Source organism: Neocloeon triangulifer, unplaced genomic scaffold (genome assembly GCF_031216515.1).
Source record: "Neocloeon triangulifer isolate White Clay Creek 2 clone unplaced genomic scaffold, ASM3121651v1 ptg000017l, whole genome shotgun sequence".
Classification (NCBI taxonomy): Eukaryota; Metazoa; Arthropoda; class Insecta; order Ephemeroptera; family Baetidae; genus Neocloeon; species Neocloeon triangulifer.
The window spans coordinates 4,695,999-4,712,124 of NW_026775559.1; the positions used below are offsets into that span (position 1 = coordinate 4,695,999).

A 16,126-nucleotide genomic window follows, 5' to 3' on the forward strand; every position below is an offset into this window, starting at 1 on the left:
TATAAAAACTGATTTTTCCTTATCGCTTACAAAAAGCTTAGCAAAAGCCAATGTTGAACTGCAAATCACCGTTACAAAACTGATTTAATTTTTTTGGTATTTTCTGCATTGCGCATTTTATCAAAATTAAAATACGGTCCATGATTTCATTGAAAACTTAATATAAAATATATTATATTTCGTTCATCTTATAAAAAAAAATACATGAGGAACCATTAGAGAAATAACACAGCTTGATGCAGTCGTTGAGGAAATCAGACTATGGGCACTCTCGGACATTCCCTTACACTTCTTCGGGAAGGAGCTGCTCCAGAGGGAAGAGGTTAAACACCTGAACGACGATTCCGTGGATCACTTCGGCGATCGTGTCTTCCAGCACGGGCTTGATCTCACGCACAATGTCCTTCCAGTTCTCGTTGAAGAATCGGTTGGTCGTGTCGCCTGAACAGGAAGAAAAATTATTATTTCTGATCAACACAGCGTGACTTATAATTGATTGGCTGTGCGTGGAAAACTGGTTTGACTGAGGTGCTTACCGAGCTGCTTGTTGCCGTTGAAAAGGTTGTCAAAGTACATGGAGGCGCCTCCAATTTCGAGATCAACTTTGCGGTCCTTCAGCGACACGTAGGTCAGCCCCTTTCGCTTCTCTTCGTTGCCACTCAGAACAACGTGGGCCTCAACGTTAGCTAAAAAATTCAATTTATTTTAAAATTCAGAACAATTGTGCCAGAAACAGTTTTTAACATTAAATTTAATACAATTTTCTTAATATTAATTACTTGATCATATTGTTTTTCTTACTATTTTTATTTTTACAATTAAATCCTGTAAAGAATTCAGGAAATTCGTAAATAACTGAGGGTATTTACTTTTTTTATTATGTAATAAATGTAAAACGCAATTTAAAAAGGCTAAAACTCACTGAAATTTCCGTCGCTCCTTCCGCTTCCCTGGACAGGCACAACCAAAATCCTTCCGTCAACTTCGTAGTTGGACTCGATACGCAGTGTGGGGAAGAAAAGTCTCAGGGTGACGACAAGATTTTTCAGATCAACATCAACGTCTCTGACAATTACGTCTTTGGCACCAGACGTCTTCATGTTGTTGAAGATGGACTTGAAACTGACAGGTCCCTCGCCCTGAGTAAGGCTCACTTGAGGGATGAATAGAGGGTCGTAGGGAGGGATACGGAACTCGGGGATGCCCTTTGCCAGGTAAGGTCGCAACTTGTCGACGGAATCCACAAGGCATTTGTTCAGTTCGGGGTCGTTTCTACTGCAGATTTTCACATATTTCGCTGCAAAATAAAACCATTTTAATGAAAATTAATTTAAAATATCTGGAGGTGTATTTAGATTTGCTGATAAACTCAATTTGCCACTAAAAATAAAACGAAAAACACTTTAATTATTAAAAAGCAATATTTTTTTATAAATAAAACCGTGAAGATATTTGTGAAAAAATCGGTCTAAAAATAATTAACTTACGGATATTTCTGGCACCGACCGCGGCCAGCAGGCAAGCGAGCGCAATTAAGGTGGTCTGCAGCTTCATCGCGGAGTGCACGCGCAAAGAGCGAAATTACTGAACGATGTAGCCGAGACCTTACGTACTTTTATATGCCCCCCGCCCTGCTTGGGGCAGGAAGAAGTCATAATACTAGCAAAGGTCATCATGCAAGTCCATCTCGGGGATCGTTCAGTCGAGAAAATAATATATAATTCCTATTATTCTCACCGACGCGAGCTCCTGTGCGTGACGCAATAAAGCGTATCACAATTAGTTGTACTTGTAAAGGTATTTTAGTTTTTGTTAAAAAAAATTACAGATCAAATCACTCATTTAAATTATAAAATTAATTATTTAAATTAAAATCTACATAGTTAAACACTTATAATAAAATTTGTAATTTAAACCTAAAATTTAATTAATTAATTTTACTAGTGGAAATGCGTGTTAAATATCAATAAATATCATAGGGTGAGCAATTAAATTAGTTTTTTTTTTTTTATTAGGACACCTTGAGATATTTAATGAATCTAAGTGAATCACTCTTTCTTTACATCAATGCTTGAATGCTGTTTTAATGGTGCGAGAGAAATAAAATCCCAAGTGCAATTTTATTGTCATTGTTGATGATTGTTTTACGCTTTCAATCAGTAAAAGCGGCTCCCGTGTTCGATGGTGGCTGAGATTTTCCAGCGTCGCAGCCACTCGCCTTCACCTACATAATGCATCTGGTCGCCGTAAACTTGATCTGCCTTTTATTCTTTGGCGCACCTTTAATGTGTGAAACGAGCCGCACCGGCAGACGTATACAACAATAATCAACAATTTACACGAAAATTAATTGCATTTGGCCTTGGTTAAAGAGTTCTTTTGTTAAAAAAATGTTTATTTATAGAAACTATTGACCGCAAACTATTAAATAAATTGGTTTGTAAATTAATCTTTCATTTTCCTTAATATTTTTTTTATTCTTATCTAATTAAATCTCCGTTGCATTTTCTCAAATTATAATCAATTAGAAGCAGAGTTCTTATTTGGGGAATATTTAAATGTCTTTGTGTAAATTTTCAGATTTTTACAAATAAGCACTAAATGTAATATGCATACCTAAATAAAAATTTGATGATGTAACAATTTGGACAAATAAACAACAATAATAATAATAATTAATTTGCTAAAGTTTAAAATTTTTTTCCCCACTCAAAAGACTTTATTTTTAATTATTGTATTTACCAAGATATGAACATTTATCTTGTGATTAATACGCTTTTAACAAATATATCTAAGCTTGCATAGATATATAGAAATTGTTCATTGATATGATATTAATTGAATCAAAATTTACAACTCAAGGTTTGTTTCCGTTTTGCTTCCATTATAATATGACTGACAAATAATACATAAGTATAGGAAGTACAGGAAGACTTAGCAGCTTGAAGGTGTAGCCTTCGCATTAGATCAGACGTGAGAGAAGTGGAAGAATCACTTTTTTTCTCGTCAAGCAGGAAACTAATTACATCCATATTGTCACATCGCAGATGAGGTGGTAAATACAATCCTAATTGACCTCTACTTTATTGATTTTCTTTGAATTTATAATCCAAAATTGAAACAATATAATGGTGTGGTTTTTTATTGAATTAAAATAATTTATTTACTAAACATACAACATCCAGTCAATTTATTTTTGCATATTTTTTTACTAAATTAAATTTACAAAAAAATAAACAAATAAGTTTCAATAATGAACTTGTTTCAATTATATTTAATAAATTAAATTCGAGTCGTTTATTCTGGGACGAGATCATCATATGGCACAGATTGGAGGACGCGGTTGGCGATGCCAGTGAAAAGTTCGTTGACCGTGTCTTCGATAATAGGCTTGATTAGCTCCAAAACTTGGGCCTTGTTGTCGTTGATAAATTGAGTGCTCGCCGAATCTAAAAATAGATTTTTGACATTAGTAATAAATCAAACATCCGTATCCAAGTTCACTGCCAACAAAAGCCATAAATTTTGCTTATCATTAATTTTTATTATTTTTTTTTATCGCAATTCATTTATGCAACTTACTTATCGGATTCTGTCTCATTGACCTGCCGGATGGCTCAAGGAATTTAAGCTTAGAGTCTCCAACTTTAACGTCAGACCTGAACGTGTCAATTATCAGGTACTTCTTGTTCTTTCGCTCAGTCATTTTTCCAGTCACAACCAAATTGGCAGTCACTTGCTCTGCAAAGGATGGAAATTTTTATTTTCATAGAGTATTTTTTTCTCTCAATTGCAAAATAAATAAATTGTTTTATAAAACGACGCAATTTGCGATTTGCTTGTTGCTTTTTTCTTTATTGCAATTAATTTAAATTGCGCTCATCCTTACTGAAGGTTCCTTCGAGGACGCCTTTTCCAGTCAGAGGCACGACAAGGAGGCGACCATTGACGTCATAATTGGTCACTACCTGCAGCTCAGGCAGAGTCACTTTCGCCTTCAAACTCAAATCATCAAAGTTTGATCTGGAAATTAAAAATAGCGGTTAAAAAATAATTGATGTGTCAATTTGAGGTATTTATTTAATCAACGTTTCAGATAATTTCTGCTTTACTTTATATCATTGATGATGAATTTGCTTGCTCCCGCAACTTTGAGATTTTCCAAGGAGGCGCTGATATCCAAAGCGTCGGTTTTCCTGTCAATATGCAAAGCAGGAATGACCAAGGGCTCATAGCCAGGAACTTGAAGGGGAGGAATGCCTGTTAAAAAAATATATTTATAATGCATTTTCAAAACATTTAATTTTTTGGATTGTCGGACGTAATTTTTTATTACGTTTTTAAGTAAAATGAATAAATTACCTCTTCCGAGACGTGTCCTCAAACTCTCAATGGAATTTACCATGCATTCGTCAAATTTCGGGTCTGACCTGTGACACTTTTGAATGTAGTCGGCTGCAATAAAAAGAGAAAATGCTTTATTACCAGCCAGTTTCATACTCATGCAAATGAGACTTTATTTAAATTCTAGTCTTGCATTGAATAATCACAGGCTCATAAGAGCCTAATGGCATAGGTGTGCGAGCAAAAATATTGCAGCGACCAGCAATAGAGTTAAACGCACACTTATCCAAGAGCCATCACTTGAGAGAGCAAGAGTGACCCAGTATTTGTAATAGCTGCAGCTACTTATGCTCATTAGAAAATTGCTATTTATTGTTTATGGTAGGCAGGCTTGAGAGGGAAGAAGCAGAGCGGCTCTTTTCTTTCCTCTTTAGCACTGCCAAAAAGTAAAAGTGTCGCGCACATGGTGAACCACTTTTACTTTCTTGACACCAAAACAGAAAAAAATATTAACCATATACCAATGAATTGGTATTGATTTCAAAACAAATGAATATAAAAATTATATTTTTATCTATTTCAATGAGATGCTAATCATAAAAAAAATCAGTTGCCGTAAAAGAAAAAAGAAATCATATGAAGTTTTTTCCTTACAATTCAACCAATAAAAACCCTGACTGAGAAATTTCTTTATAATTTTTAATTAATTTTAGTTAAAAAGCGTAAATTTAAGGCATGTAACTTAAATGCATTAAAATTGGTAAAACAATATAATAAATTTAATATTGATTTTACAATGATATATAAATACAAACTTTAAAATTAGGTTAATTAAAAAAAATATACATATGTTAAAATAAAAATTAGCTAGGTTACTAAAATTGCAATACAGTATAATACAAAAACATAGCAATCCTCTGATATTCATTAGTTGAATTAAACTTACGGAGTTTCTTGGCTGCAGCTGAAGCTGCAAGCAGGAGTGCAATGCCCAGCAGAAAGTGCCGCTGCATATTTGCCTTGGTATAAGTGAGACCGCGAGTGTAAATAAAAAAGCCACTGAGCACCAGAATCGCACGAGACCGGCCGCTTGAACTGGAAGAAAGCTGTAACCAGAGGCTCTCAACCTACCTTCACTTTTATACTCTTAAGTGAGCAGGCCAGCGTGTGGCCCCTCTACTAATTAGCAAACGAGACGCCCTTTTCAATAGGGAATCGTCCCTGCCGAGGAGGCATCAGCGACGGGGGGCCAACGAAACCCTTTGCCGAGTTTTCCTCCTTGGCTCCTGCTGGCGTTCGATCGTGAGGTGCTTTAATCGCGCAATAGGGATTCCCGTCGCGTTCTGATACGATTGCACATTACCTTAATTGCTGCTGGCTACTGGCCAAACGTGCTAGGTCATTATGACTTTTGCGCAGACAATTTTTTCTGTGCACCACTTTTAATATTTTTTTCTAGCTCCACTTTGAGGTATCGCTTCAGTGTTTGCCAATTTGACACGCTTTTTGGCCAGTTTGCGTTACCAATACATCAAGCGAAAGCTGAATTTTTGTATTGCATTGATTGGATAATAGTCGAAACTTAATAACATAATATTATGTGAGATTACTATTTTTTTTTCACAATTTGAGATGATGGTTGGCAATTTATTGTGCAGTCGTTTCTATCAATAGCGTAGAAAAAGTTAATCAAGAGTAATAGTTGAGAAAAAGAGAAATGAAGCGGCATCTGTTGGCGTGAATGGAATTGACTGACACCTTCGCACGTTTCTGCATGAGTGACTGCTGCGCTTTTTGCATGAGAAGAAAGTGCAGTTTAGTTGACTGAAATCGACATTTACTTTCAATTCCAATGAGGAAAATGTTCTATACATATTTAAAAAAAAGAAAAATATTAACATCATTTTTTAAAAGTAAAGAATAACAAAAAGCAACGAAGGCAATTCCTGTTGCAAAATAAGATAGTGCGTGGACTGCGTGGAGCTCATTAAGAATTCAAGGTTGTTAGTGCATTATGCCAATTTGATATTTTTTGCAATCTTCATACTTAAGCATAAATAAACTTCGGTGTTGCCAGCAAGTGCGGATGCAAAAAAATACAAGGTTAAAATAATTAATATATAGTTGTCCCTAATGCTGTTTTTTTTTATTAATTAATTTAATCATAATCTCATAATCACTGAGTCTCTACAGCTATCTAACTTCTCTTATTGCTGGAGGCTGAATATTTTAATAATTATTTTTTGTACTATCTTTATTTTATTATTTTTATTATTCTTGTTGTTTATTTACTGTACAAATTGTTACATCACATTGATTATATTCAATTGTTAAGAAAAAAAAGGAATTGTTGGACAAAACAGCACCACCATTAGCAAGAATTTTGCTAAAACTTTAATCCCAGATCAAAAAGACCATCCGCTGCAGTGAGCCTCTTTCCTCTTTTCCTATGCTAGTTTTTAAAAAGTTTGTATTAAATATTTTGGATTCTGAAATCTGAAGCAAAAGAAAAAAAATCCGATAAAATTATAAAAGGGAATTGAAACAAGTCCTTCAGCAAACTTGTGTTTCAAAATTAAATAAGAATCTTAAAATCCTACTATCTTATTTCCACACCGCATTTAACACAATTACATGTGGTAATTAAAAAGTTATAATTTAAAGGTGTGGCAAAATTTGAAAGCAAAAATCTGGAATAAAAAATTGTTAAAGAGGAGAGTTTCTATTTTTCAATAAGAGTTCATCACCTTTAATATAAATAATAATTACAATAATAATTTTTCGTAAAAAGCTGCAAGTTCATGAACGATCTATTCTGAAAGTAAAAAAAAAACTATTTTTACCTTCAAATAATCATAATTTAATAAACTAATTTTTTTGGCGACGGAACGTTGTACATGCATTGTGATACTAAAATGCCGCGACATTTGTTAGCGTGCACCACTAAAACCAATCAGCGGTGGCACCTGCAGTTGCACGCATTCAATTCACTCAAAGCCCGCCGCGGACCACGCTGCACTGCGCCGCTCAAAAAAGGTTTGCAAGATCTCGTGGGAATAATGAAAGTGAAACTGGCCGCAGCTGCATCAGATCGAGCGACCGCAAGCAAGAGCACCTTTAACGTAGTTCTGCGCGGACCCTTTGATGGAGCTGTTGGATGAAAGTAAGAGCGACGCTGGGGAAATAGAATGAGCAGAATTCCACGCGCGCGCGACAACATAGTCGATTATTCGCAACTCAGGTGCCATTCTTGCTGCAGCGACCGGCGATGGAGATCAGGGTAAGTGCACAAAGAGATGCATGCAGATTAGGGTCAAGTTGCCGCACTCGTCAGATTTTGGGTCAATATAATTTGCCAAGCACAGATTAATGATCTTTGCAATGGGTTCCATTTAAGTTAATGGATTTTTTTAATGAGTGCTGCAATTTTAAGTTAAAATTTCTTCATTTGAAGTGATTAAAGGGGAGGCATAATTAAAGTGGAATATAATTAATTATCAGAGGGTTCATTGTTGGTCATTAAGTCCATCATGTTGTGGAAAGAAAATTGATGCAAAATATTTTATAAGTGAAGGAGGTCACAGTCATTTTATAGGATTATATTTTTCTGTTGCAAAAATGCGATAGAGATCTTTTGATATCAAGAGAACGTGTGCAGCATTCATGTTTTCATCTTAATGAGGATTTTTTTCCTTGACAAGTCAGCACGTACTATGTGTCTTTTGTTCTGTGCATTATAAATTTAACAATTGCAGTATCAACGTTAACATTTATGGAAGTGCTAATTTAATAAGAAAACTTTGAAATCCGTTCAGGCTCAACAAAAGATTAGCTAAACAAGGTTCAGTGTTCTTAAAATATAAATTTAAGCGTTGCTTATCTCAAATGTTTTTCAATTTATTAATTAATTCCTTTATTTTGTGCAGATCCGTGGTTGTTTGATCTTTTTTATAAGTTCCATTCTTCTCCTCGATGTCTGTGATTCCCAGAGTGGACTTGGTAAAAAAATTTAATGCTTTTTGTACCAATTGTCTAATTGATTATAATTACATTTTTTTTGCAGTTGAAAGACTACGGCAATGCAGTCCATTTGAACAAAACTTTGACGAATGCATGCTTCCAGTACTAAACACCTTGAATTACTTATTTCCTACCGGTAAGCATTGCAAGGTTTATAGCTAATTGAATTAATTTCACAGCTCTTGCATCAGCGGAAAGACATTCAGATTATGGCAACGGCAGCAGCAGAGCTTTCTTCTATATAAAAATAAAACGTGCAGTTTCACCGATATTATTTCTAAATCTAGTGCACCACTGTTTGCCAGGAAGAGATAATCTATCAAACATTTGTGTGGTTTACGCACAACCCACAATTTTTCAATAGACGCATTCTGACCACATTTTCGTGTGAAATTTATTGTAGCATTATAGCTCTATTTTTTTGTTTAATAAGGTGAAACGCTTTATTGGATGTTTAAATAATTGAAAAAAATAATGAATTTAGATATTTTTACGACAAATTTTATGACTTTACAACACAAGGAATTATATATTATATTATATATTACAAAGAAAACAATACTTCTGTAGCCCTAAATTTTAGTAAGAAAGTTTTGCGTTTCCAATATAAAGCTGCTGCAACGTAAATTGCAGAGTGACCAGCAAATCTGCTACAGAGTGATTCGTCATACTTTCTTTCACCATATATACAAAAGCGAGCGCGGCATGAGCCAACCGTTGAACGAGCGAGTCGGAATTTCTAGGACCTTTTAAGATTATCCAATATTTGCGTGCAACAAACTTTAATTACGCAACTGCCGTCATCACGCGGCAATTAAAAGATGTTGCCAGTGCGCTCGTCGCTGAAAAGTATGCAACCGGCAGAGCTCGTCTGCCTGGCAGGTTGCATCCTGAACTGCATCAGGCGCTAGGAATTTTTTTCTTCTAGAAATACTACGTTTAACACAATGATTCTTTTCTTAGGTGTGCCTGAGTTTGGAATTCCCCCGTTTGACCCGTTCTTCGCCAGTGAAGTTGAAACGTCTCGGAAAAATCCACTATTCAGCTTTAATTTAAAGCTCACCAATGTGACTGAGTCTGGTTGGACAAATTCAAACGTAAAAAAGTTTAAGTAGGTTCACTACATTAAAATATTACAAAGATAGATTCGCAAAATAATATAAACAAAACATTTTTAGCACATTTCTAGTAATTTTCTATTATTCAGCACATATTCTTTTTTTGTGCATGTTTTTCCTTTATTTCATTATTATTTTCTGTTGCTAGGAGCGATTTTCCAAACAATCGGGTGACCGTGGACCAGTACTGGGATGACAAGAGACTTTCTGGAGGCTATGTTTTCGACCTCAAAATCCTTGGAATCTTTCGGATGCAAAACAGCGGCAACTTCAACCTCACCCTGCGTATGTTGTAATTTTTTCGGGGATTATTTTAAACACGCCCTTGGAACGACAAAACTTTTAAAATAATTGTCACTGCAATAAGCTGATCTGTAAACGTACTCTCAAAAGTCTCATTGCGGTAGGAGGCGTGCCAAGGTCGCAGAATTGAAAGAAGTGAAATGTCATGCTTGCTGAGCGTGGCTTCTGAAAAAACAAGATGTACGAGATACTTTTTTTCATCTAAATTAATTGGTGTCACATTATCACCTTAAGTGATTATGTTAAAATATAGGTAATTTTCACCTAATTCATCTGTAATTAATATAATTATGTTACAAAATCATTCCATTATCTAATTATACAGCATTATGAATGATTGTAAAAAATTAATTCCTACTGCTTTTAAAACTTTTTAGTCGGCTTCAACCAAAAAACGACTCTGAGAAGGCCCCCAGGATTTCTTGACGAATATGGAGCACCTTTAACTCAGGTCACAGTTAATATCCAGGACGTTCGAGATATGAAATTGCATATTTCAAACCTTTTCCATGGAAGGCAGATTATTGGTAAAACCAACACAATTTTATTTATTATATACTATACTAAGCGCATTTATTTATTTTTTTTTAATACAGAGTACACCCTGGATAGTATTATTAATGCAACATGGAGGCCTTTCTACCCTTTCGCAAAAGGATTGGTCAATGAATTGGTCGGAAAAGCGTTCACCAAAATTTTCACTAGGGCCTTCCAAAATGTTCCTTTGAATCTTATATACGGTTTCTAAATAACCACCAACCACCTTTTTAAATTTAATTACAGAAAATGAAATTTTTGGCCATTTTATTTCCGTACTCTGATGTTTTTGATCTTATTGTTCTCATGAAGAGAAAATTGTAGTTTACGGCCAGCGCAGCAAATAACCTCATAAGCCTTAAACTTTGATGATATGTATTCTTGCCCGATTTAGTTCCTAGCTCTACTCCTTATTTGGGTGCTCAATTATTGTTATTAATTTTGCTATATAATTAAAACAATTTAAAAGATATGATTGTTTAATTTTTAACTCCTCAAAATAAATTTAGATAATTTTTTTCACAGAATTTAATTAAAATAATTGAAAATTTTAAAATGAATACAATTGGTACAAGTTGCGTGGATTTGCGTGGATGTCTGACAAACGGGATGAAAACTAGTTTTGAATAAGAATTGCAAAACAAATTGCTTGGCATCATTATATACAACGACACTTGCATCAAGTAGTGACAATTGCAGATAAGAAAGTTGACTTCTTTGCTGGAGAACTTCTGCAATCATAGTGTTTGCGAATTAAATATTGCTTGTATCAAGGACGATACGCTTTTTGTTCAATTCGCCACCCACTAGCTCTTTCTGCTGGCGTTGAATTCTCCTTATTTTTCTTCAGATCTGTGTGAAAAAAGTTGCTGACAATGCAAAAAGCTTGCCTTGGCTTTTTTATGTGGAGTGTTTTTAGAGTCGTATAGGTGAGAATAAACATAGGGAAAATAATACAGAATGACGATCCACAAAAAATATTCCAAGGTCAATGTCAATTGCGACTTACTAATGTTAAGCTGAAGATCGTAAGAGAGGTGAATGTTTTAGGTTTTTTTTTTTAATTCACAGGCATTTTCATCTCCAAAATAAAGTATTGGATCTAAAAATAAGCTTTAAAATTTCAATGATTGATAGATAGAAAAATTAATATTAGGACAAGTGATTAAAAAAGTGGCAAGTTTAACAGACATTTTAGCACAATATGTACCCTGCTTGATGTGCGATCTACATGGCCTTACATCACTTCTAGTTAGCACAATTTTTTTTCTTTTTCCGCCTTGACTAACCCTGAAATGAAATTTGATTTACACTATTTAAAGCTTTGACAGGACCAAGTATATTTTTTAACGTCTCAGAAAAATTATTTTGCCAACATAATTTTGTTGAAATTTTGACTGTAAATGTCGCGTGCAAGGATGCTGCGAGTCGTTTTTCTGAGACGCAGAGACCATGGTGACATTGGCGTAATGTTTTGGGAGATGAATAGCAATACGCTCAAAGAATACACACTCAAACAAAGATTCAATGCAAAGGTCAACGCCACACAGCCTTGATCTATTTTTACAGTGGCTTCTAATCTAATATTATTTTAGTATTATTCTTCAATAATATACTTCCGTGATAAAAGAAATTCGCCACGCATCGAGTTGCTGTAAAAAATCAATCATTTCAAAATAGGTTTTCCCCTTTTGTTATTTTTCCTCCAATCATTTGCCCTTCAACCATGCAGTGGTAATTTTTCAATAACAATTTTAATTTATGAATATAAATTTTTTTTCCCATATCTGTGTCATAATTCCCTGATCCATCTTTGGTATTGATAATTTAAAAAAATATATCTGATCGGGAAAAACGTATAATACAAATTATACCTGTTTGACAAGAAGATGAATTTTGTAGAGGTGTGGATACGTCACCCTTGTTGTCTGTGGCCAATGCTGGCAAGGCGTGCGTGTTTATGGTACACCGCATTATGAAAAAACACGCGGCGGTTCGATCCTAGCTAAATTGTGCCCCACGACAGGTGGGGGTACCCCTTTCAATATAAGCGGCGATCTTTCATTAGGCGTCTCTTTTGCACCAAAGTACCAAGTCGAACTCGCCATCCACCGTGCACCTGGGTGATTTGCAATATGTGGACAGCGTCGATTTTAGTTTTCACTGCGTCCGTCCTTCAATTCTGCAAGGCCGAGGGACAAAATCTGACCATCCGTGAGTATAAAAACTTCTGTTAATAATTTCTGTGTTAAAATTATATAAAAAAAATTGTGGGTAATTTCTTATTTTATTTTTTATTCCATCATTTTTGCTACTTTCAACTCAATCCTTATACTTTTGTATTTTTGTCTCATTGAATAAAAGATCTAAAAAATTTACAATCGGGGCAGATTTTTTTTCAATCAATAAAGATTATCACATTGACAAATAAACGCTGTAATGAAGTGCATAACTCCTTATTTCATTATTATATAACTGCTTTTACTGGAATTATTGCATCTCCGTTATAGTTGTTGTGCACCACTTTCTCTCTTCAGATATTGATCATTATTACATAAATTTACGCGGAAATACTTTGACCGGCGCGCCGGCTGCGTCGGACTGGAGCTCTATTTACCTGCAAAGAGGGTACTTTGTGCAATGCTATTACCTCACAATCAGAGTCGAGCGACCTCTTAATGCTGTTGTTACCTCATAGACAGATGCGTGCTATGCACTTTACTGCTGCTGCTGCTGCTGCTGCTGCACTTCAAACAATGACCCCATTGCTTCGAGACTGGAAATCTTACACACTTTAATTAATTACTGCATGCTCACTGCGGCTCCAAGTATAATCGAAAAGCCTTATTTATATTTAATACACTTGGTATTAAAAAGCGAGTGACTAATGCGACCGCACCACGCTAATTTGTGGATTAGATTGTTTGTTAACGCTCTTTGATATTACTAAGACAGCAGAGAGTGGCGCAAAAAAAGCCATAATTGATTTCGGCGAAGGGCCGCGTGTTGCAAAAATTCCCGACTTGCATCAGTAATGCTGGGAGGAGAACATTAAAGAGCTTTTTGAAAGTATAATATAATGCGCAACCAGGCACTTTTATATTATGTACGAAGACAGCCAGTTGTAATGTCAGTTGGTTCTCATGAGTGTTAATTAAAAGGGTAAATAAATCGTGACATAGTTCAGCTCATAAGGCAACTCGCATTTTTTGTCTTCCTCAATTATATGATGGTTAGAGAAAAAAAATAATAAAATGAAAAGCTACACATATATTTTTAATTAAATATGTAACTTAAAAAAAAAATTAAATTGAAATAAAATAAAACATTTTTTACTAAATTATTAACAGTTTTTGTTACGTTTAATGAGTTATTATTTTATAATTATAAGTATTAAAATAAAATTCAAGTTGTCATATTAATTATAAAAGAACCCGTCTATCTAAAATTCTTTACAATAAACAATAAAACATATTTTATTGTTTATTTTATATAATATCTTACTGTGCATATTTAAATTAAATGGTAGGTCTCAACTATAATCCTATGTTCACTTTCAATTTGTTACCAATAAATGAGGAATATTCATCCTTTTATAAATATTTAATTAACAGAGTAAATAATTTAAACGCACTTCATTTATATAACAAATAATTCTTACTTATTGCCTTTCAGCGGCCTACATAAAACAATGCAAATCGGACGATCCCAAACTCGTCAGCTGCCTGAACGAAACGCTGGTGCACTTAAAGCCGTACTTGGCAAAAGGTGAAATTTATTCACACGTTATATTGGCACTCCTAGCGAGGGTCTATTAATTTGTTGTTTTCTCTAACCATGAACTTGACCGTGAATCGTCACAGGTATCCCTGATATTGAATTGCCGTCTGTGGAGCCTTTCCTGATGGATGAACTGTCCCTTTCGCTGTCCACGGGACCCAAGGGCTACAAAATCACCCTCAAGGACCTCCAAATCTACGGCGCCACTAACTTCACTGTCCGCAAAATGAAGTATATTTAACAAATTATAATAAATATATCTGAGATCCTCGATCATTTCCATTGAATTTTATCCAATATTAAACAATCTGATTTTTTTAATTTTTTTAAATATTCATCATTAAATTAGTAACACTAATTGTTAATTTTTAGGCTTGGATCCAAAAATTCGCGTTTCGAGACCAAGCTGCGAATCCCAAAGCTGCACATTGACGCTCGCTACACCAGCTCCGGCGTGCTCTTCATTCTGCCAGCTCTTGGCGGCGGCACCTTCAACGCTGACTTCTGTAAGGGCCCCTTCATGTTGCAAATTTACGGCTCAATTCTATTTTGAGAGCACTCCTTGGCCAGTTGTTTCGCTTCATGAACGATTGCTTTTCTTTCTTTCGCAGATGACGTGCACGCCGATGTAAGCGGAATCGCAGAAAAGACAGTCAGCAACGCGACCGGCCAAGATGAGACTTACCTCGCGGTGCGCGACCTCGGCGTCGAGCTCAACGTAAAAAATGTGCACATGAGCGTGAAGAAGGTGTTCAACAACAATCGTATTTTGAGTGAGTTAAAAAAACACAATTCGTTTATTTGATACAAATTTTTTTCTAATAATTATTGATGAAGTTAGAAAAAATATTAATGATAAAAAGCTGTTGGGTAAATTTTATAAGCTATCAAAATAAACACAAAAGTAAAATAACAGCGGCAATAGTTTCTGACCCAAATACAAGCCTGCGATTAGATGACTCATAAAAAGCCTAAGAATTTCCTGTTTATGTTTTTTCCTGTTGCCTAATTAAATGATCTATTATTTTTTTTTCTTGTACTTAGTACAACTATATTTTCTCTTCTGCAATATTATCACATTTGGAACTAAAACTAGAAAAACAAGTAAATCAACGCAAAATACAAATGCTAGTTAAAACCTATCTCTATTTCCTTAAGTTCATATATATTATATCGTTAAAGCATTCTGAAAAAAAATATCTGGAAAAGTTGTACACGATTTTTAATTATAAAATCCCTACATTGTGAAATACGTTTTTCTATTGATTCATTGATTCATGATACAAAATTAAACTGAAAATAATAGAAAAGTAAAAAAAAAAATTAAATTTTGTCTACTTTAATCACTAAATTACCTGAATTTAATTCTAAAATTGTTTTAATTTTGCAGCTGAAGGAACCAATCTGTTCCTGCGAGAGAACGGTCACGAGGTCCTGAAACACATGCAGCCGCAGTTGAAACGCAAGATCTCGGCTCTGTTCTCCGATGTGGCCAACAGGTTACTCACTCACGTGCCAATCCGCGTTTTTCTCATCCAGTAGTAATTGTGTTCTAAAAAAATCTGTGATTCTGCTTTTCGCTCTCGCTATTAATACACTTTTCATTTCATTTTGTGGTGTTTTTTTGTCTGCGAATGGTGTTTTTATTTTTAGATATCATCGACTTTTCCATTATCCCATAATGCTTGGTGTTGAATAATTTTAGAGCATCAAGCTTTTGTCTTCATCTGAGCTGCATTGTTTTGTAAATAATACACAAATATACGTAACTCGCGTTGACTCATCATTACAGTTGTAGTTGATTGATCAATAAAATATTGATAACTGATGCGAAGGTAATTTGAATAGTTTTATTAATTTGAAAAATCATAATACACAATGGTAAATAGTTTGATTAAAAAATTAAAATGATTTAGAAAAGTAATAATAATTTTAAAAATTTGATTTAAAAAATCATATATTACACAGTGCTAAATAATTTGATTAAAAATTGAAATTATATTATTTAGAGAGGTAATAATAGT

General features: G+C 34.5%; 3 protein-coding genes across 3 annotated transcripts; 2 read left to right on the forward strand and 1 right to left on the reverse strand.

The window, feature by feature from the left end:
* Positions 1-211: 211 nt before the first annotated feature.
* On the reverse strand, positions 212-5,578 carry LOC132203323 (uncharacterized). The gene is made up of 10 exons (XM_059630998.1): positions 5,291-5,578; positions 4,363-4,455; positions 4,113-4,260; positions 3,890-4,023; positions 3,583-3,741; positions 3,304-3,449; positions 1,488-1,575; positions 923-1,297; positions 537-686; positions 212-441 (listed from the first exon to the last, which is right to left on the reverse strand). The coding sequence occupies exons 1-10, from the start codon at positions 5,355-5,357 to the stop codon at positions 284-286; spliced, it is 1,518 nt and encodes a 505-aa protein (XP_059486981.1). The 5' UTR covers positions 5,358-5,578; the 3' UTR covers positions 212-283.
* Positions 5,579-7,447: 1,869 nt separating this feature from the next.
* LOC132202986 (uncharacterized) lies at positions 7,448-10,792 on the forward strand. The gene is made up of 7 exons (XM_059630381.1): positions 7,448-7,624; positions 8,271-8,343; positions 8,408-8,500; positions 9,328-9,475; positions 9,631-9,767; positions 10,163-10,312; positions 10,382-10,792. Exons 1-7 carry the CDS (start codon positions 7,613-7,615, stop codon positions 10,531-10,533), a joined length of 765 nt encoding a protein of 254 aa, XP_059486364.1. The 5' UTR covers positions 7,448-7,612; the 3' UTR covers positions 10,534-10,792.
* Positions 10,793-12,398: 1,606 nt separating this feature from the next.
* Positions 12,399-15,941, forward strand: LOC132202985 (uncharacterized). The gene is made up of 6 exons (XM_059630380.1): positions 12,399-12,536; positions 13,998-14,090; positions 14,186-14,333; positions 14,475-14,608; positions 14,714-14,875; positions 15,493-15,941. The coding sequence occupies exons 1-6, from the start codon at positions 12,458-12,460 to the stop codon at positions 15,642-15,644; spliced, it is 768 nt and encodes a 255-aa protein (XP_059486363.1). The 5' UTR covers positions 12,399-12,457; the 3' UTR covers positions 15,645-15,941.
* The last annotated feature ends 185 nt before the right edge of the window (positions 15,942-16,126 follow it).